General features: G+C 38.5%; 1 protein-coding gene across 3 annotated transcripts; it reads left to right on the top strand.

The window, feature by feature from the left end:
• The first annotated feature begins 8,705 nt into the window (after positions 1-8,705).
• LOC106154271 (short transient receptor potential channel 7) lies at positions 8,706-20,743 on the top strand. 3 transcript variants are annotated; one of them, XR_015331611.1, is made up of 14 exons: positions 8,706-8,791; positions 10,759-11,824; positions 12,224-12,708; positions 13,456-13,617; positions 13,921-14,112; positions 14,602-14,788; positions 15,946-16,149; positions 16,483-16,620; positions 17,260-17,404; positions 18,180-18,375; positions 18,954-19,112; positions 19,545-19,693; positions 20,024-20,122; positions 20,520-20,743. XR_015331611.1 is itself a non-coding variant. In XM_086998509.1 (13 exons), exons 2-12 carry the CDS (start codon positions 10,768-10,770, stop codon positions 19,659-19,661), a joined length of 3,042 nt encoding a protein of 1,013 aa, XP_086854635.1. In that variant the 5' UTR covers positions 8,706-8,791; positions 10,759-10,767; the 3' UTR covers positions 19,662-19,693; positions 20,520-20,743. The 3 variants fall into 3 exon arrangements, 2 of the variants coding, with proteins under 2 accessions (XP_086854635.1, XP_013384065.2); XM_086998509.1 differs by lacking the exon at positions 20,024-20,122; XM_013528611.2 differs by having other exon boundaries at positions 20,024-20,743.
• Positions 20,744-23,108: the final 2,365 nt, after the last annotated feature.

Raw genomic sequence — 23,108 nt, 5'->3', positions numbered from 1 at the left:
TATGACGGTGTTTCGACGTGGCTGGATCAACGTTGATTTAACTTTAAATTTAGGTAGATCAACGGCAATTCAACGTATCAACATGTTTTCAACGTTGATCCAACGCAACTGTGCCTGCTGGGTATCTCATTAACTATCTACTCAGGGAGGTGTGTCAGACAAATAAGCTGATTACACTGAATGCACTTTAAGGAGAAACACGTACAGAGTTGGATCGATCCAGACTGTTTGGTGTTTGAATATGAACGACGGCTATATCAAAACTAAAATGCATGAATAATGGGCGGTCAAATAGTGAGTACATTTCGGGATACCCTGTATATAATGACATGCTCCCACACACGTACGCCGATATTTTATCATACTCCAAATTAAGCAACGTTTTTCAACGAACTGATTAAACCTTCACAGAAAAACCAAATCGAAAGTATGCAACGGCGTGTCGTTAATAGGCACTCAAATGAGGAGGGATAGCATTGCTGATTTCTTGTATTTGGATAAAACCGATTTGCGAGTTGCTCGCCTTGTTAACAAGTTATATACTCTCAAATGACTCAAAGTCAATTCTAGTCATCAAGACCAAAATTCATTGTATTCAAAAGCACTTTATAGTATTTTATTCTTATCTCTCCACAGTGATATAAGATTTTATTCTTATCTTTCCCTAGCTTTATGATAATTATTGAAAATAAATCGTTTTGACCAAAGATGTTAATATGAGAACGTTTGTAAAGCCTCTCTTCTGGTCCTCAAATCAAATTCGGTCCCTTGGTTCTAAACTGTTTACAAGAAGTTCTGTTCTGGTCTTACACCTGTAAATGTCCATCATGACGTGTTCAAACGTGTTCCACAAACGTGTCCTTAGCTGACTCTGTTATGTTCTCCAATTTTTCAGTTTTAAAACTTTCAGAGGCTACCAAAAAACGTATGTAAGCTAAATGTTAGAAAGAAATGCATTTCAATTATTTAAATTTGTATTGTATGGCTATAATGTATTCTCACATTTTATAAAGAACACGATAGTTTTGCTGCGTGACTTCCTTTAGGATGCTTAATACATGTACTACTACTATAATCTTTATATGTCGTGCTCTGCGTCAGGATATTATAATTCGTGGGTGATTGTGTGTCTGTTGGGGGGGGGGGGGGGGGTGTCCTCACTCACTGTCATGATGGTGCTTCTCAAACCTGTTAACTTTATGAACCTTTAAAACACCGCTACAGCTAGATATAGATACTCTAACCCAAAATATTATGTTCAATGTTAAAAAACTTTAAAAAAAAGTGAAAATGTGAGCCACACATATTTACTTTAATATCGGCATAAATATATGGCATGTTCCATTATTTTCTCTGGTTTATGCTATTGTACATGAAACCTCTAACCGGGAAAGCAGCCAACAGTTATTAAAAGTGATATGAAACACTAATAAAGACGTTATGTAAAACGTGAGCGTCGGTAACGTGACTCAAACGTTCACTTTCTTAAGGAATGATTCCCTGGAGTACAGCTGAGATAAGTTAATTTACGCTCTCATATCTTTCATATTAAAGAAATGAGTATTTATTACAAGAGGTCAGGGTGGGAGGGGGAGCATAAGAGAATAGCGAATTATAAGCAGTATACTAGGGAATACCCTGCAATATCAATTTATTTTTTTCAGTTCATGCCGACAAGTATCACCTTACCCGTCGATCTCGCGGATATTTCACATGGCCGTTTAAACCAACAAAAAAAGGGTTTTAATAATCCACACCCCACCCCGCTGAACGCCATATCAGCATGTTACCGAATAAAAACTATATACCAAAGAAAATAATTTAGAGACCAAAAGAGAGACAGCCAATGGCACGTATCGGACTATTAAAACTGTAGGTTCAATGTAAACAGACAAAGTCCTACAATATGACACAGCTAACCGAATGCAGAACTGATTAACAGCGAATGTTTACATATATATCACATACACGTAGATAAAGATTTTTTAATATTGCTGGTGGGCCATAGAGCCAATCCAAGGCAAAACAAAATTATTCAACGTGAACATCTAATTTAATTGTTCGAAGGCTTTTTACCAAACCGTATAGTCTATTTTGCGCCTTTTATCTCTTATGCAACCATTATGTTTTGAAATAACGATCTGAAATGAAAAAAATATTTCAAGTTAAGCTTTTCTTTTGATATACTTTATCGTGTTTCGTGATTATCTAGCTTGGTCGGTTAAGAAGATACATAACTCCAGCCCCCACCCCCACCCCGCCCACACTTATTTCAACCTAAAAGATTGGCATGTCGGTAGTCTGGCTCGGGCAATAAAATCTCACTATCTGCACATCTGGTTTATGTCAAGCTCATTCAAGAGCTTAGGACAAACATATAGCCCCTCGAGCCAGGAAATCAGGAGAGGGGGAGAAGAGTGGAACATGTCTTTTCAATATGGAAATCTATATATTTTTGGTAATTTCTTTTTTAACATTCACAAACACTATAAAATACCCTTTCTCGAATTAATAACATGTTCACACATTTCTGTAAATATCCCGAACTAGAGGAGAGTGTTATAAACTAAACACATCTTGGCAATAACCGGTAGCCAGTTAATCGGCAGAGTGATTTATGATTAATGATGTTAAAACATTTATATTTTTATTAATACCAAACAATCTTTACTGTTTGCAAGTATACTTGTTTAGAACCTGTACTCTGCGCCATATAATAGCAATTGTGCAAAGTAGTGATACTTGTAAAACCCTACAATATTTTTTTTTTTCAAATATCATTTTTTTAGATGTTTGAATACAAAATTGTTATAAGGACATAAAAGAAGCAGGGTGAGCATGTATGCTCCGAGTTTTGACAGAGAGGGATATTTCTCGTGTTCAACTCACTGCCCTGTGAAGCCATATTTTTTGTGGCCTGAGATGCCAAAAGCAAGTCTGCGCGCTCTTTTCATCTTTCGGATCTCTCACATTAATCAAGAAACAGAGTATCAATTACAAGTGCTCGGGTGGGGTGGAAGCATGAAATGAAAAATAATTATAAGCAGTATCCTTGGGACACAAGGTTACTCTGCAATTCATCTCCTTCAATTTATGCTGTGAAATATCACCCAATTAGCCTGTTGATCTTGCGAAGCAACCAAATGAGCGTTAATTGGGTTGGTAAACTACAAATTTAAACTGCAATTACCCTCCCCCCCCCTCCCCTGAACATCATACTGGCAGGTTTGCAAATGAAGACTATACCACAGAAAAAGTTTGGGGCCCAAAAGAATGCCAGCTAAGGACACGTTTGGGGAACACGTTTGTACACGTAATGATGGACATTTGCAGGTGTAGGACCAGAAGAGAGCCTCTTGTAAAGAGCTAAGAACCAAGGGACCGAATTTGATTTGAGGACCAGAAAAGAGGCTTAACAAAGGCTTTGCTTTTATAAAATTATTTTATTTAAAAATGTTCTTTTTCTTTATGACAACTCACTGTCGGCTATTGCCTTATACAGCGATAGCTGTAATATAAAGGACTGAATAAGGTGTGTTGAATATTAGATATTCGTTATACCTATGTACAGGTAAACATATCAACGTAATAGGCCTACATGTCTATCGTTATCAAGAATACGATTATAGTAGTAGGTTCATAGGACAGCTACAGAGGAGTGGGGATTAAAATACACACTGTAAATATACCTGACACATGTACCGGTATGTAGTATGTATGTTTTTCATATTCAGGTATCCCGTATAAATAACGAAACATGTCCAATGCTTATTTAACACATCGGACGTTATCTCAGATGCCTTTATATTATCATGACTAATTGAGAAATGCATTCTGCATGAAGTTAAAAAACGGACTGAGTGCAAAGACAATGATTCTGACTGGTGCACACCTAACACATTGTACAACATTCAGGCGACATTGACATTTAAAGGCATTGCAATTAGGCATTATAAATAGACATAAAACCTTGTAGTTATTCTCTTGGGTTATATAGTGATGTATTAACCGTTTATTTACTCGGCGTGACGACGATTACGTCGCACCCCGTGGCAACTACGTCACCTTGTGACGACACATGGTAAAAAGTTCAGTTCTTTATCTGGTGTTATCATAATTAGCAGTTTTTCGTCCAGGAAAAAGTTGCATAGCTGTTTTTTCCCAATATATTTAAATAACTCAGTTTCTACATACGTTTTGTCCCTAAATGAGTTAGTGTGGTTGTTATATCTTAAATTGTATTACAGTGCCGCCGGAATGTCCCCTTACTTACCCTCCGGGTCGCTGCGGGTTGTACGGACGGCCTGGCTCGGTAACTATGGAAATAACATTGTCATCCATACGCTGTTTGGTTTCTGTTAGCAATAGTTCCATACCCTGCCCGTCGTGCAATTATCGTGACAAACTTTCTGCTAACAAAAGAGCCTAACCCTAGCTCGCTGAGATAAAGATCGAAGGTGAGCGTGGTCGCAATTAAGTGTTCGTCCAAGCGTTAATTGACCTTTACTGCGCGGTGGCTTCACTCTACTTTGATCACTCTACTCTGATACGGAGATTTTAAGTATAAGAACTTGCCAACAGTGATTTTTAAAAGTTGCTTTACCAAAAAGATTCGGTGGTGACAGCAATTTTCGTGTACATTGTAGCTATGAATTGATGAGTTTAATAAATGAATTTATGAATTTATTAAAGTTCTAATAAAACACTACTCGTACTTGAACATGTAATACACTGATTTATTAGGCTTCAAACTGTCTTTGCTATATATATATATATATTATTAACAAGATTGAAATTTATTTTTATAGTATGTCCTTATATTTCTATTAGCTTTGTTCATAGACGAAATGCATTTTTTCCAAAAAGACTTGTCAGTTGTTTCAGTGATAAATATTTTGTTAGCCATATCTTTAATATAGTTCTGTCTATATTTGCATATAGGATCTCTCCCATCTACACCCGTAACATTTCTGTCCTTTCGTATTCGTTCATCAATCGTAAACAACCTTCCCATCAACTGAACGCAAAAGTTGCCTGGGGAACTGGCCCGTTGTCGAATTTCGAATATTTCTTTATTTGACTAGGCGACGGGTGGCCGGCCGAAAGACTGATTCCTTGATTCTGTAGGACAAAAAGCATCGAAAGAAATTAATTTATAAAGCTGGATTACAATCTCTCGGGCTAACTTCACTGGTTGGCACGTGTCATTTCACATTAATTAACAATCAGTTCAGGTTAGCTTTATTCATGCTGGGTAAACACAGTGATTAAGCCCTGACTATTACATAATCACTACTGTGTGACACGCGTCGTCTAAAATTAATGTTAACATTGCGATGACGCTCTTCAATCCAAACTAATCAATTGCACATAATTCTAAATCAACTCACACGTGTCAACAGGATTGTTTGTGTATCTGGTCTTCCTAAATGGCCAATAAATATTTTGTATAATATGACATGTTTATGTCACTGATTTCTGTGCCATCGTGTCACCTGCCACCTGCCAAGTGAACGGTATAAATCGACACTCAGGTTTTCCACAATTCCAAGATGCCTCTTAGCGATTACGTGCGTCTGCGTATCATCGCCCTCCGAGAACAAGGGGTGCGAATTAAAAACATAACCGCACAAATGGAAAATGAAGACCATAAAGTGTCGCGACAAGCCATTTACTATGTGTTAAAGAAATACGACGAAGAGAAGGTCGTGCATCAGGCTACTAAACTAGCAACACATGTAATAAAGGTAATGAGACATTGATATTTATTTGATGTATTAGCTATTTATAATTTTCCATTTTAACTACGCTTTTGTTGATCGTGACTTACTATCATCAAATAAAATTGTTATACGTGTTTTAAAACTAAGCCTGATTTGTTCTTCAGAGTTTTGTTCTAATATTCGACTTGCCTTTACTCGAGTCTTCTGTTGCAGTTGATACATAACCCGGTATTGTTTGCTCGTGTCGATAGCAGTCTCTTTGCATCAGCTATAATAGAAACCTTAAGTGAGGCAATTAAGAAGGGGCAGACCGTGTTCGTTGAACCGACTAATTTGGGTGTCCGATAAGGATTGCTTGGGGATTCCCCTACCCTGTAATTATCATACGGCCTCTATTGTTCGACCATATGGGGCAGGGTTGAGAAACCATACGGCCATTTGGTAAGGGGACATTCCGGCGGCACTGTACCCACCGCAAAGGCTTATACTTCATACTTTTTTTTTTTTTTTTTTTTTTTTTTTTTTTTTTTTTTTTTTGTAGGACACTTGTTTAGGAAATCGACAATTGCATTTTTTTATATTGAGTACTTACTGGCATAACTTTGAGTATTTTGTTATTATGACCCTGAATAATCTGCTGCATGCTCTTCATACAACTGTAATATATTTTACTGTGGGTCTGCTGAATATTCGTTTGATTCTGCTTCCACCGGGGAAATGGTTGTCTAGCAACCGGAGGAAGATATGACCAGTTTCCGTTCTAACGATTTTTGAGTAAGGTGGGTTATACCATATCACTCCTCTGTAGCGACTTTTCTTTTCAATGGAGCGAGAATCGCATGGTTTAAAGACATTGCTCGCCGACCTTCCAGTGTACCCCGCCGTTTCAAGCGCCGTTCTGTACACGTTTGCAGATTCTTCTGCTATTACCCGGCTAGATGAAGGAGACTGCAATCTTTCACCGGTGACCTTAGGTGTGTTTCCTATGATTGCATGGGGAGATTCGAGGTTTTGTGAACATAAATCGGCTGGGCGTTCGGCTTGACGAACGACTTGTGTGTCCCGGATTCTAACGCTAGATTTACATCAAGGAAGTGAACTGCTCTATTGTTGGTAGATGCAGTGATAGTAAGCCCATACTTTTGGAAGAGCTTGACTAGATCCTTTCTAATGCTGTCAGCTGCGGTTCCACTGCATGATTTCATCACGGAGAGGCCGTCGTCCCTGTATAGTCCTACCAATGTCATGCGCACTGCTGTTCCGGTATGACAGTAATGTTAGTCCGGTCATTTGAGAGTCTTATCCTTATGCAATAATACTGTTAAATGATACGCTTGTATATGGATTTCTTTCCGGTGAGATATGTGTAAGACAAAAAAAACAAACAGGTTGCATCTTCAGCTCGTCTGTGAAGTGGTTAGCGTGCAACCCCGTACGATATTTGTTAATCTATCTGTAACACCATTGGGTTCGAGACCTACCTTTGACATGACCTTACCCCCCCCCCCCCCCATCCACCTTTCACATTACTTGTAGCAAAATGTGTGTTGTTTCTTTAATGTCTAATATGTGTTCAAAATTCCGTGATCATTACACTTACAAGTAGTTTTTGTTGTTTTTAAGCGTCAAAGACCCACAATAGCATTGATTTGTCTTATATCCTCAGTCCATACTATTTAACAGCAAATTCCCATCGAGTTCGATGTTATTTTCAATTTCTGCCAGTGTAAACCGTACCGTACCATACGGTGTAAATTAAGCTAAGAACGCAGATTCCGCGTTTCGCATAAAGCGATTTTTCCCTAAGGTATAAGGTTAAAAAAATGCATAAGAGAACAGTAGAATAGGACGTGAAATAAAAAAAAAATCGCAAAGGAGGAAAAGAAGAGATGGCTTGGGTGTTACCTTATATTGTTAAAAATATCGGGCAAAACAGACTCATACATATTGTGGACTTGGGGGGAGTACGCCAAAAGGATGCCTTAACACATGTAAAATTGTGTGATTTATAGAAGAAAAATACTCATAGTACAATAAATGAAGAAAAACTATGAAAGCCTTTGTTGTTTCAGGGCCGTAGCCTGAGCAAAATCCGAGGGGGGGCAGTAAGCGGACACGAGGGGGCGAAGCCCCCAAGGGGGGAGGGTGTGGTAGGGGGTTTCCCCCTCCCACGGTGTGGAAAATTTTTAAAAACTGTATGTATAATACTGCATTCTGGTGCATTTTAACTGTTATTTATTGCTCAATCAGAAGTAAGAAATTGTGGGTTCATTTTGCCATAAGTACAGTCATTTTTTCAACACAACACGCCCATTGGACTTCATTTCGTAGATTGTCTCAGGATTAGGAATAACGTTTCTTCCTCTGTGGACAAGCAAGAGAGCCAATCCGCTAAGGTGTGCCTCTGCCATGCTACAAGTGCGTGTCCACAGTTTCAGACGACGGAGGGCTGAAAATGATCTCTCGCATGCAACACTGCCCACTGGTGTTGCAAGGAAGATTGTAAAGATCCTACGAAGTGCAGGGAAATAAACAATAACCTGATAACAGCTTGGGGGATAGCTCCCTAAGGGAGGGTGAGCTTTCTGGCATGAACTGAGTTGGCTAAAAACAGTACACCTTTGTAAACAGATTGTTGAATGATTGTCTAGTGGCCATGAGTGCATTTTCTAACAGAATTGATACCAACTTTGCAATTTTTTTTTTACCTCTGCAATTGTTTTTTTTTTTTTTTTTTGACCTCAAATCCCAGGGGGGGGGCAGCTGCCCCCCCTCCCCCCCCGGAGGCTACGGCCCTGTGTTTTTTTAAATAAAGCAAACGTTTATTATTTATTTAATACTAATGTACCTCTATATCTATTTATTCGTGCCATTTCTCGGTATAAACTATATAAGACATGTATTACCAAATAGTATTTGCACGATCTTTTCTGATTGGTAACTTGCAGGTAAAACTGTTCACTGTATAACTCACTCTGATTGGCCCACGTGAACATAGCTGAACCTGTATATAAGAGGGTTACATAAAATGAATCGTTCTCTTTTCCATTCTGACAGAAAACTATCCGGTGAGTGCTTAGAGATATTCACAGTCATTGCGTAAAGTATTTCGATGCTTTTGCCCACGACCGCGTCACTGAATTAGCGAGAATTTCTGCAGAGAACTGACGTCAATACCCAGCTGGACATTGGTGTAGAAAGTTGCCCATGATAAAGTATTGGCAGTAAGCCTATGTGGTCTGAATATTTGCCTCAGTTTTCAACCTTACCTTGTTCTGGTAAGGCCGAAACCTGAGGCAACCTAAATATAACGGTGGTCAGACTGTGCTCGGACAGGCCTGGGCAAAATAAGTTTTTTTTAGACGTGCAGTGTTTTAGAAATGCAGTGTTTTCAAGTATATTTATTGACGGCTAGATAGTAACGAAACAACAACTCCGCATGTACTCTCAATGCTATATGTATTTAGGCCACACTTTTTTAATTTTATGGATGACATCCTGCGCGCGCACCGATTTTCGTCCGTTCTCAAAAAAAAAAAAAAAAAAATCCCCCCCCCCAAGAAATCGGTTGTCGCAAACATCGTCGGAAAATGCAATCGGCAATCCTCGGCTAATTCCGCAAGTTCCATACTGTCATTGTCGACTGCGGAGACATCCGAGTAACTCCGAGTGCGGAAAATGAGCTTTTTGCGCATGCGCATTATCACCACGTGGAAATATGGTCGCTTTGCCGTCAAATTCATCTCTAGCATTAATTTCAAAATACACGACAATTAAAGTCATAAATAGAACGGGGGCCGTCGTTTTGGATTGGTTTGCCATTGATATTGGACATGGAGATATCACCCTTTTACAATTATACGAAAGGCTGGCCGCGGCCAGCGATCATCGCCCGGAAAATTTCAGTGACATTCTGTCCAAAGCAGCACATATACCAGGGTTTTTTTTTTTTTTTTTTGTAGCGAAAAAAGGGTCGACAAGAGCGTCGTGGTATTTGGTGGACTGAAGGTCGGACAGGCCACCCGATAGTTGGCTGCTACGTGTGAGTCGAAGTAGACAAAATGGCATCGACCGAAATTACCTTTTTTAGATTTGCTAGTAGGAAGCATAGGCCTATCTTTGCTTCATTTTTTTTAACAATTCTGTGAAGTGATTACAATGCTTTAATTTTCTGAGAGTACAAATAAAGACACGCTGTTTATTTGATATTTGTTTTATTGATTGCTATACCAACAGAATGCATGAAATAACCTTACATAGATTTGGTAATGCAGCATATATATTCATGACTTTTTACCTTTCTACGAAGTAGGCCCAATCACAATGCTTTAATATTTTGAGAGCATGGATAAAGACATGTTGTTAGTTTGATACGTGTTTCTGTGGTAAATTAGTGTTTCCAGCTGTGTACTGAAAACATAACTTTTCTTAGGCATTTTTTTTTTTTTTTACTGTTTTTTTTTTTTTTTCGCCCTCTCGCACCGATTTTGGGGTCCCCAGAGGATGTCATCCATAAAAATAAAAAAGTGTGGCCTAAGTGCAGCTAGGGCTACGTTTCATTGTTCATACCTTTTAAATAGAGTACTCTTCGGTGGTATTCAATACGTGTAATTTGTGTCCAGTACTGAAATATACACATTAAACTGTGCGGGTACCTGTCTGAGTAGGTCACTGTAATCACACTGGGCTGTCACCTTGATTGGTTAGAAAAGGATTGAAATATGCTTAAGATTGAGGCAGTTGACACCGGGTTATTAAAATGCATATTAAGCGAGTGCCTGAATTATTGCCGTTAAACTCTACAAGCAAGACAACCCGAAAATACCACATGCTTTCATTTCATTATTTCCAAAAAATGATATTTGAACATGCTTACACAAGTATATTTGAATAATGTTTTCTCTCACAGTGATGAGATCTCTAGACTACCGTAAGTCTTTCTTAGGACATACATGTACATGTACCTAGACTAAGACACAACACGCGAGGTTTTTTAACACTTGATAATCAAATAAATCTAGGATACATTTTTCAGATATTTTACATGGCGAATAGAAAGCGCCCCAGTGGCTTTGCACAAAATTTAGACCTGGTGCTGTCGGAAATCGATTGTTCCATCCGGGAAAACACGGACACGTTGCAGCAGAGCTCAGAGTCAGAAGAGGAATGCGACAGAAACAAAGAGAGCACATCGACTTCGTCCAACTCTTCCAGCAACGGCGACTCGGATAGAAAGGAGGTCGGCCAGTGGAAAAAATGGCCTTTTAAGTTAAAAAAAGAGCCCAAAAAGAGAAAAAGAAATAAAGATGTCGAGGCGGTGGAACTGGGAGAAATGAGGCTGACACGTGTGCAAACCAGATATAAGGCGAGACTGGCTCCATCACGAGATGTTAAAGTCACACAGGACAGTGAGAACAAAATCAGCTGCCCTATCGTTGCAGAGGGACAGGGGACTAACCAGCCACCAAACGAAAACGCTGCTATAAGCAATTTCCATAATATTTACTTTGCAGACACCGACGCTCCAAAACCGAGAGTCAACGGTCACATTCCAACCGCGAAATCGTCGAATTTGCCCAACTTTGACATAGGGAATGACCCGTCAGATTCCCCTTTGCAGTCTCCAGGACATGAAAACGCCAGTGCCTCTCTTCTGTCACCATCTAACAATGCCAGCCTCAGCAGCAGTAGTATAGGAAGCGGACGGGGAGACGCAGACGGTACGCCACACCCTTCCTCTCCTCGTGATGACACAGCAAAAATGGCCAACGGAACCACCCCTGCCTCGACTTCAAAACCAACTTCTGCTCTTAACCATGCCCCTCCATCACCGTCACCACCACCACCACCGCCACCGCCGCCGCCGCCACCACCATCTAGCCAAGGCCGGTTACAGAGTTCAAACAACCAGACTGCAACGTCGAAGCCCTCAGACCAGCCCTCGGCGGAAGAGAACGTGGACGAGCCAGACTATATCCCACTCACCAACACCGCTCCTCAGAGTAGGTTACCCAAGGACATATCCGCCACTCTTAGCAACGGGGGGACGTACGGCAATATAGAACCAGGACATCACTATCCCAGAGAGATAAAGGAAGAGAGTAAGTAAGGTTATTACCAATATGATGGTCAAGTTTCGTTTTATTTCAGTTTTCGATAACCATCTACAGGTACACGTGCAATTCAAAAACTCTTTCTCTCTTTCTCTCTCTTGCTCTCTGTCAAATTAATATATTGTCCCTTCGTTTAAGTCCAAACGGGTCTTCATAAGGCATTTTCACTTTGTGTGCATTTTGTGCTTTAATCGGCCTAAATTCCAGTCAGGTGACTCGGGTTGCAAAGAAAAGCCCGCTTTGATGTAGAATAAGTGAACACCAAATACACTAAATTGAACACCATATACCAAATACCAAGCATCCCTCTGTAACTTAATTTTATATGCGTCCTCGTTTGCTGCACAAACGACTCTCCAAAGCTAAAAACAACAACATTCATTTCAGGATTTGCCCTCTGTTGTGGCTGTGCTTCGTCCTCAAGTTCTGATGGTGAAGGATCGCTGCAACCTTTCCACCAGCCTGTAGCGGGCAAATCGTTGGCGGCAATGATCAGTAGAGAAACCCTTCGGAGGGCGATAGTCGACGGGACGAACATGGACGAGATCAAGCGAGCACTAAAGCAGTGGTTATCTTTCTCAGAGAAGGATGTTAACTACAACCCAATGCTACAGGCAGCGATAAAAAACGACTTCCAAGTTTGCCTATTACTGAAGGAGGAGGCGCAGTTGAAAATCGCCGACCCTCACGATTATTTCTGCAACTGTTATCTCGACCGAAGCGACACGCTGAATCACGCGCTTTATCGTGTGAACGCGTATAGGGCTATGACGTCATCTGCCTATCTTCTCACGCAGGAAAACCCTGTAAAGACGGCTCTGGAGCTGAGGAAAAAGCTTTTCACCATGGCGGAACAGGATAAAGAATTCAAGGTACTTTGTGAAATAAATGGTTAAGAATGAATGATTAAAATGCATATTAAAGGAGAGGAATGTGGATTTGTGAAATTATTTAATAATGGCGGATAGTAAAGATACATGGAACCGTTTGCTAGTTTAAAGATAATTTGTAGTATTTGTTTCAAATACCGACCAAATACCACGATATACCGGGGGTAGTTTCAAATGCTTGTTGTATAACTTGTAGAAATACCAAGTGGCATCCTTTCATTTGACCATTAAAATGAGATTTGAACGGATAGCATCTGCTTACTTGCTGTATAGAAGCACGTAAGACTCGGATATATTTGTCAGTTTACGACAAAACATTTGAAAAAAAAGTGCGGTTTTAAAGCTCTTCTATGGCTGGTTGAGTGATTAACTCGGTTCATCCTTTGTCTTGACAATCATATTTGAGTCTTGTAGGAAACTAGTGAAAATGGGTTACCAATACATGTAAATGAGTACTGGAAATCCACGCTCGCATGATATGCATTGCTGTATGTGGGTATCAAAATTATGTGTCATGCGGGAATCGGAGGGCTTTCTGAGGTTTCAAAGCGCTAATCTTTAAATGATAAAGATAAGTAGGTGAACTTCAAATTGGTAAAATGTGATCACGCGCACATGCACTCACGCCTCCTTCCGTCTTACACACAGAAACGGAGTTTGTGTTTGGCAGTCGTGACCATAACTTATTCTGTGTCACTATGATTATGCAAATTTTTCCCTTTCACACAGTCAGAATACCTTGAACTGACCAAGAAATGCGAGATGTTTGCCTGGGAGATGCTGGACCTGGTCCGAGGGCGAGATGAGCTGTCCTTGCTCCTGGATAAATCAGCCAATGGGTGTTCAGAATTAGCGTTAGTGCGGGAAGTTATGGATGAAGGACCCAAGAAGGTACAATGTAGGATGAGCTATAGTCACGATTATAGCTTTTCCCCCACCAAAAAATAAATTGCCACTTGCATAATGCGTTGCATTGTCTATCATAGTAGTAACTCGAGTCAGTCTGAAGAAGGCGTACTGGCTTACGTTCAGGTTGGCCGCAAGCTAAACTTCTTTTCGTTTTGTGTTAAATAACTGTCATACATGATCCAACTTCTGAGCTTATGAACTTTTTCGCTTATTTATGAGAATAAACAAGCTAGCAACTGTAAAGGCAGTTGAGTACAAAGTCACTTCTTTAAAACCGTATTTCAGATTGTAGCCCACCCATACGTCCAAAGGCACTTAAGTATGCAGTTTTATGGCATGGATCCGAATATAAACCGCCGAATGCGGACCACACACAATTTTCTGAAGACGATCTTAATCGTGCTGGCGTTGCCAATTTGGATTATGCTGTTCCTGATTTACATTCTGTTCGGGGCCTTTGACACATTGGAGAAAAAGGTATGTTTGACTGATTGATTTTCATATATTTGGTCGAGAAATGCTTTAATAATTCCTTTTGATCTTTAACATCGAACAGTGTACTCAAGGCATATATTATCTACCGTAACAGTAGCAATAAAAGCTAACTTAAAAAGGCTCCGAAATTTAATTGCCAGCCCCGTGTAGGGATGGCACGTGTGGTAGGCCTGGAGGTCATTAGGGGTCGTACGGCCTTGCTTCAAAGTGGGGTCAGCCATATTTGACATGGAAGCTAACTACATGTTGTTAAAGCACATTGAGAACAGCGGATTAACTCATCGGCGGATCAAATAAGGCGACCCATTCAAAAACTAGAGACTAAATAGGTACCCGGCGGGGATTACGCAACAAGCATTCAAGTGGGTCGGTCATATTTGTTCCGCAGATAAGTTAGTCCGCTGTTCTGAATGCGTTCTATAGTCTGCGGATTATCTGTTCTGATTGCAGCTTAATTCTTTCTTTTTGTAGAGTAAACTTATCAAGTGGAACAACATGTTCTTGAAGACCCCTTGTGTCAAGTTCTACACTGGAAGTCTCTTCTATTTCACATTTCTTCTGATCCTGACCATGTACTTTTTTCCTCATGATAAAACGAACGTCGCCCATTCCACAGATTTCCGATGGTCCGAGTATGCAATATATATCTACGTAATAGGTAAGGTACAAATGCATTGAAAGTTATTCCAACAATTGGCAAGGTGTCAATATATCAATATGTACCAACTTTTTTCTATACAAAATTAAGGGTATTGTAACCCTTCATTATCATCCAGATATCGAAAATGTTTTTTTTTTCCCTGAATCTAATTATTCAATAATACATCTATCTCTGTGATGATTTGAAAAATTTATATTTTTTCTGTGAAATGAATAAGCATAGGAAACTCGAAGCATTAATTGTCAATTGAGCAAAATTATATTTTGATGTGAGATAGCAATCGGTAGAGGCGTAATTTCACCCCTGAACATGATTTTATCAAGAAATGTAACGGAATTGACCGTGAGTGTATGGGCTACAATCTCGACCCATCATATTGGTTTAAATGTTTTTGTTACAAAGTTATGAGCCCCAAATTACGGATTTACATTAAACAAAGTCATAATTTTGCTTTATCAACAATAAAATCTAAGACCCCATTCCCAGAGATTAGATCGATCCATCTAGATCGACCTAACTCCCTGGGGGTTCACGCTAAATAGCTGTCAGCCGAGCGGGCACGAAAGTAAATTACCCCCTTACAGCTTGTAGTATGAGGGACGGACATTTAAGCCGGATTATCTGATAATAATCTAGTTAGACTCCCCACGGGGATAGATCGATCTAAAATCTATGGGAATGCGCCCTAAATTAAGACTTTTAAGAAAAAGCGCTGGTGTCATTAAATCAGCGTTGCAACGGTGATCGAGGGTGCCCAGGTAAAAGAGAAATATGAAAAAGAGTTTTTATCCCAAAATCGCAATTATGACGTCGCCTGTAAGATGACATGTGTAATGTTAATTAATTTCGTCAATGGACGCTGAAGATATATCTATTACCCAAAATAATGTAAGACAGTAAATAGGGAATTTTGGGTGAAGGGTGACAATTTCCTTAAAATACATACATGATTGTATTAGTCTATCAAAGTGGTGCTAAAATTTCAACAATTTAAGTATGTTTAAAATTACTAATGCTTTCTTGCTATATACATTATGTCATGAGTAACCTCTGAATAAAAACCTCATATTTCTTTTAAGCGATCCTAACCTACACACTTGTGCCCATTGCATTTCTTTAATACAAGTATCGTAATAAAATATTTTATTTTATAGGTTATTTTGGGGCTGAGATGAAGCAGTTGCGTCGCCAGGGGATGCGTTACTTCCACAGCGCCTTCAACATTCTGGATATCCTCTTGATTTTCTTCTATTTTGCCTCGTTCGTCTGCCATATATTTTCAATTGTCAAGACAAGGCAAGCTGCACTTGGTGGTGACCGAAAAACAACAAAAGCGTACACATATTATTACAAGAAAGGTTGGTTGGGCTGAATTTATTCCATTATGCATGGCTCTAATTGTGTTATCTGCGCAGTACGTTTCAGCTTCGTCCACCCAAGACACTTTTAAGTGATAGTTAAGATCGATCTCTAGTCGATGCTCTTATTTTCCAGTAGTAGTAGTAGTAGTAGTAGTATAGTAGTAGTAGTAGTAGTAGTTTTTAAACTGATCTATCTTGTATCACATTTAATAGTGTCAGTCTCTGATTTTTTTTTTCTTTTTTTTAATCTATGTTACTTGCTTCTAACATTCTATCCATAATTATATAAAATAGTGTATATGTGTATCATTTTAGCCTTTGCTTTTTCAGGCCGGTTCGAATGGGAGCCAAATGACCCAGAAATAATATCAGATGCTCTGTTTGCGTTAGCGAACATCATTAGTTTCTCAAGACTGGTGTACATTTTACCGACTTTTGAGTCTGTCGGTCCACTTCTAGTTGTTTTGGGTAAGTGCACATGCAATGATTTAAGCAATAATGAGTTTGTTACAAATGAACCTACCTGTACATGCATAAACATGTGTACGATAAGCAATAGGGCAAATGAGGTCACGGTTTGATAAAATCGTATGCTTTTTTCTTTAAAGGTACATACAAACTGAGCATCGGTGGAGCTTGGATTCCCAGTAACGCATGTAGCCCGCGTCTACTAGTTTCTTATACGAATCAAATAAATTTGACATGCCAAGGGAATAAATCACTCGATCAGCCACAAAAGAGCTTTAGACTGCTCTTTTTTTTTTCAAATTTTGGTCGGAAATTTAACCTACTTCCGTGACCTACATTTCTGCCCCATTGACATACAGCATAGAATGCTAGCAGAAAAATCCGTTTAAACATCATTTTCGGGTAAAATTAAACAATGCATTTGATAATTCTCTTACTTATAATACTTGAAACTATATGCTGGCATTTGGTTGGTTTTTGTGACAAAAAATTGATTCTGTATGCATCTTTAACTCTCGACAGTTGCTTATAATGTTGCGAAATTTTGAAATCAGATTCGCCTTGTGTCTGTCAATCTTTTTTCTCATTGTAGCGTAACTGATTAGTGCTCTAAATAAAACGTGGCTTGACAACTTTTAGGCAAGATGATCACAGATGTCTTTCGCTTTGCTGCTTTGCTGCTAATTGTGTTCATAGCCTTCACCGTTGGACTGCACAACCACTACCACTTCTATGCGGGCCAAACACTCCCAGATGGGTCGGAGACTAATTCTGCATTTTACGGGTAACTATTTACAATCACTATGCTTTCTAAATAGGTTCCCCCTAGTACTTATGGACAAAGCGCTCTCCGTATATTGGCTCATGAATTTCCTTTATTATTATTATTCTCTTAGGCATATGCTTAGTATATTTGTAGAATCTTAAAATTTCATGATACTGGTGTAACGTGACAGAGACCCTATGATAGGAAGTCTGCTTCCCATTCACTTGTACAGGTGAGCCTCGCCTTAAATTTTGACCCACTTGGGTGAGACTATAACCCTAAATATTATAACCATATAGAGGGCGGACTTTCTGTTACACGGACCCTCAGTTGCGTTACACCAGCTGCTATTATTATTTCATTTTAACATTTGAGTTTAAAAAAATTTTCAAGGTACCATTTTATGTTGAGAACAGTTGAATTAATGTGTGTGCCTATTATTGTTGTTATATTGTTATATTACCTGCAGAGCGCTGTCTAAGCTTAACTGTTGAAACCTGCTTATTTGTTCATAAAGCCCCACGCGTGTTTTTCCATGTTCTTCCCATTCACTTGTACAGGTTATATTGTTGTTATATTGTTATATTGCCTGCAGAGCGTTGTCTAAGCTTATAACTGTTGAAACCTGTTTATTTGTTCATAAAGCCCCGCGCGTGTTTTTCCAGGTTCTTCCCATTCACTTGTACAGGTTATATTGTTGTTATATTGTTATATTGCCTGCAGAGCGTTGCCTAAGCTTATAACTGTTGAAACCTGTTTATTTGTTCATAAAGCCCCACGCGTGTTTTTCCAGGTTCTTCAACACATTTCGCACACTGGTGTGGTCCATTTTTGGCTTGGGTGACTCCAGTTCCGTAAAAATCCACATGAAGCACGAGTTTGTGGAGATCGTGGGATTCATCATGGTGGCTATATTCCATATTGTCATCGTTATAATGCTGATGAATATGCTCATTGCCATGATGACAATCTCTTTTGAAGCTATTAATGTAAGTTATGAGATGTTGAAATGGATAAATGGATATTGTCTAATAGATTCGATTTAATAATAATAATAATAATAATAATAATAATAATAATAATAATAATAATAAATGAAACGGAGCAGTAAAATACGGTATATAATCCCTGTAACTAAAATTATGATAAAAGAAGTACTATCAATTTTTTTGGGTAAAACGGCCTCTATTGAAGCCATCAATGTAAGTTATGGATGTTGAGTAGAATATTTATATATAATGCATTTTGCCTGATAAAATATTCCAATAAACATAATAATAATAATAATAATAATAATAATAATAATAATAATAACTTGGAACAGTTCACATATTGCGATAAGTGCTGTGTTTCTAAATTGCAGGGGTAGCTGACAGAAAAGACCCAAAAGAACATCCAAGAGCTGGATAGATTTACATAATAATAATAATAATAATAATAATAATAATAATAATAATAATAGTTAACCAAGAGGAACAGTATTATACATTATCTCCGTAATTAAAGCACCAACTTCCTGCTTCCTACACCAAACATGCTGTAATTCCTTAATTCTATATCTTTACAGGACGACGCAGACATCGAATGGAAGGTTGCCAGGACAAGGTTATGGTTAGAGTATATAGGGGAAGGATCTACTCTCCCCATCCCCTTTAACTTAATCCCCAGCCCCAAATGGTTGTTTTTTCTTTTTATCAGAAAGAAATGCAAGGGACCCAGTGAAAAGGTGCTTTATGACTTTAATCAATTTAAAATGATTGAAAATAAATAAAGATAATGCTATTTGAAAGGGGCGATGTTCTATCTCGAATCATACACATGGCTTTTACTGTCATATCAAGGTTAACATATAGTAATTTTTCTTCACTCACGGCTAATATATTGACGGCTAGTACTACCCCCAATATTTCGATTTCCTTCAGAATATCGGCATGGAGGCTATACCCAGTCAAATAGCAACTATTAATCCCCCCCTCACGTACTGTCTTAAGAAAGCCAGGCATAGATCGGGGAGAATGGAACCATTATATCTGTTGAGACTGACCCGTGTCTTCTGCATATGGCTTCCAGGACTTGCCTGCGTGTTCTCTAGGTTCACTGTCAATTAGCCGCGGCCATTGTTTATATTTTAAGGCATTCTAACATCTTTTTGCTTCAGGAAATTAATGGAAAGGATAAAAAACGGCGCCACTTCGACATTAGATATCGGGCCCTCATGGCTAAGCTTATAGCAAGGTACAGCAAGAAAGCAGCAGAGGGAGAGAAAAAAAAATGATTTGACACCAACACAGACGGAGGGACCAACAGGTACTCGTGAAAGAAAATATCGAATTGGGAATGAGTTTCTTTCTGCATAAAATCATCATGTCCCTGATTGTACGGGTGCTCTCTGGCATATTACACGTTTCATGTTATACACAATACGCAGTATTGCAATAATGTAAACTACTGTTACTTAATTTTCTTTCAAAATGGACTAGAATTTCGTTCTGAAAGCCAACTCCAACTTTTTGGTCGAAAGTTTTGTTTTATAGTTTCAAACTCATTCTTACTGTACAGTGTAGCCATTTATCGTAAAGTAAGGATATATTATCTTGTGTAACTGACCTCTACCATTTCTACCCATTTTTCTTTCAGCCAATGGAAGAGCGGGTTGAAGAAGACTCTACATCTTTTATGGTCAAAGTTTATGCTCTGTAGTCTTGATATTTAGCAACTTGTAGTATTTACATTATGGTAATTGCTTTTAAGAATTGCGTTTATATCATTTATGGATTATGGTCCAGTTTGGTTTAGAATTAGATAAAGTAATTTTAATTTAAGTTTAACTCTTTGTGAATGTGCTCCTTGTGAAAGATTTTTTAGCTGTTTATGCAGCGATACCATTGTACATTATCCATCGATAACACTCGCTCCTATTGTAAGCATGCGTTTTTCATGCTTTTACTTTATTGGCTGGTGTATTTTAGTGTATTCATAGTATTGGTTCGAGTAAATATCTGCGTCTCATATATAGATGAAAAAAGAGAAAAAATACAAAAGCACAACAACTGAATGTTGAACTGCTTTTTAAGTTTTTGAAGAAAGTTTCTACATGATGAACATTTTGAAACTGTATGCCTATACTTTTTAGATTTCAGGTGCACCATATGTTACTTTTAATCAGGTGTCCAACGCAGTGATACCGTTACACTTGTGGGAGTGGACAGCAATTTGATCTCTAAGTGACCACAATCCCACAAGGGCTTCAAATGACATAATTCGGCCCGTTGTACGGATGGGGATTGACAAATTTTATACAACATATACATTGATTTATATTTTGTTTTAAACTGAATAAAAAATGTTAATTTTTTACCCTGTTTGTTTGTTAGTAAACACCATTTTATTGCTGTTTTATTCTGTAACTGCCTTTCCTGTACTTAACTTTAATTAAAAATATGAACATTAATTAATTTTAATATTAAAATATGAACAGTTGTGCAATTTTACTCAATCACTGGTGGATCAACGTTGGTTGAGGAACTAACACTTTTTTCACCGCATATGGTTCTCATTAGAACGCGCTTACTGAAGGAATAGTGAAATATAGTGAAAGATCTCTGACGGGAAAAATGCAAAAGGCTTTTACGTTTCATAAAGATGAGAAGTGGCCATCTGTTTCAATAACAAGTGGGCAGATGATATCTGATATGTGAAAACACTAAAAACTATTCAAAATGAACAGCTTTACAAAGTAAGATTGAAAAAAAAAATCATTAGATTTTTTATATAAATATTGTGTAATTCCTTTGCATGGTAGACATTTACAATAGGCAATTTCTTATGTCGAACAATAGCATTTATAATCTCTCTTACAACAAAAACGTTAAGTTTTAAAATCTGAACAGTTCTAATTGGATGTCATTTCTAAATAAGAGAATTAACTTACTTTTCCCCGACCCACACTTTATCTGGCACGGGTGAGTGGCGGTATATCGTAGGTTCTTGGTCAGAAGGTTTATTTAAAAAAGGCTCAAATTTAAAAAAATGTTACATATATATACAAATCCCGATGGTTCTATTCGTTGAACATTAGCACATTCCTGACCGAAGAACCCCCCCCCCCTCCGAGGCAGGCCTGCCGAAATCAATACACACGCACAACACGGAACATCGATTAGACTAAAGCAGACTGAACGATGATAATAATGGATATTGATACGTCTATATATCTTTTACGTCTTTGAAATTCCATAAAAAAGTTCAGAGGACTTTGCATAATTTTACATTATTGCATGTCATTCATCAAAGCATTTCCAAATTTCTCAGTTAGCCCTTGAAATGTGTATTCTTTTTCGTCAGGTGATTATTATAGAAGATTCAGGTGCAACTGAAGCATTACACACCTTACCGAAAGTATGAAATGCTTTTAAAGTCTCAATTAACACTAATGTTAATCCCTGAGCCATTATGACTGTCTTTTGAAGGAAATGACAGAAGACATCAAAGGCAACCCAACACTATAACGTGTTGTGATTTATGGCATCCGATTCGTGATTTCCGTGAAATAATTAATGTCAATGTTAAATGTACTTCATCTTGTTCGTGTTACATTAAATAATAACATAAGTATTACCGATCAGATTGCCAAAGCTGGTATGTAGGACGCAGTAACAGAAGCACCATTGCAATAGAATCTACTGCGTGCCGACATGACATTGGGGGTGGATTAAACATAATTTTAATGCAGGAGTTATGTTTGTTAAAGTATTTTTTAGATACAAAAATAACCTTAATTTGATGGACACAACATGTGCTCGTGGTCTTAGGATTCATTCCCATTAAAAACACCGTTTTACGGAGATCGATTCAAATTTCGGGGACTCTTGCTGAATTACGCAATCAGATTGGAGATTATATCACGCCCCTCTTGTTCCTAATTTACATGTGTAATCACCAACTTTTTTATCATTCTACTCAAGGCCAGTGGAGGCTTGTCAATCTGTCAATCAGTTAATGTGATTGCATTCAGCGGCAAACCCTGCAGAAATGGATCTAGCTATGAAGAACAATAGTTTCATCGGCAATGAGCCCTTATTTGGAATTTAATCTACCATTTCCTCAATGCTGTAGTGTAGCATGAATCTGTGACTAACAGCTTTAGTTAGAAACATAACAGATCGCTAGAAACAGACAGTTCTTTATCAACGAAACAAATCGGTCCTTCAGAAGAGTAGATCGCCCTAATCCATTATCATACATGAACGCTTTAATCAGACAGGATTTAAGTCGTTAATCTGAAAAACAATTGAGCAACAAGTTCACCCGATAGGCTGTTTCCGTCATGCTGCTCACAGGACAGGGCGTTCTAAAGGGTGCTGTATTGTGTTTAGCCGTCCATGTGATGGTAGCAATGACCTTGGTTCAAGATCCTTGCTTGCCACCCTGTTCTTGCCATAGCACCAAACTAGATGGGATACTGGGAATCCAGACTGTTTGCAAAAATCTACAGACAATCCCAATATTTGATAACAAAAGTGTTATCCTGATGCTCTCTATGTCCGGAGTTAAACTTGAAAACACGACAGCGTTGGCTGACTTGAAAGACTTAAGATCGCTCTCATTGTACGGCACTTTCCTCGAAAACGTGCCGCCACAGTTGAGAGGACTGGTTCATATTTTCTACCTTTCTCTCTCCATGAATTGGATACGCGATGTAGAACCTGGATTATTGCAAAAT

This window comes from Lingula anatina, unplaced genomic scaffold (genome assembly GCF_051362555.1).
Source record: "Lingula anatina isolate TDL-2025a unplaced genomic scaffold, LinAna3.0 unanchor82, whole genome shotgun sequence".
Classification (NCBI taxonomy): Eukaryota; Metazoa; Brachiopoda; class Lingulata; order Lingulida; family Lingulidae; genus Lingula; species Lingula anatina.
The sequence above is the reverse complement of the archived record's forward strand: the minus strand, read 5'-3'. Positions and strand labels throughout refer to the sequence as shown.

Coding starts and splice junctions, on each gene's coding strand:
- LOC106154271 (XM_086998509.1), top strand. CDS start 10,768: ATGGCGAATAGAAAGCGCCCCAGTGGCTTTGCACAAAATTTAGACCTG. Junction 16,150..16,482: donor CACATATTATTACAAGAAAG/GTTGGTTGGGCT, acceptor TTGCTTTTTCAG/GCCGGTTCGAATGGGAGCCA. Junction 17,405..18,179: donor ACTAATTCTGCATTTTACGG/GTAACTATTTAC, acceptor GTGTTTTTCCAG/GTTCTTCAACACATTTCGCA.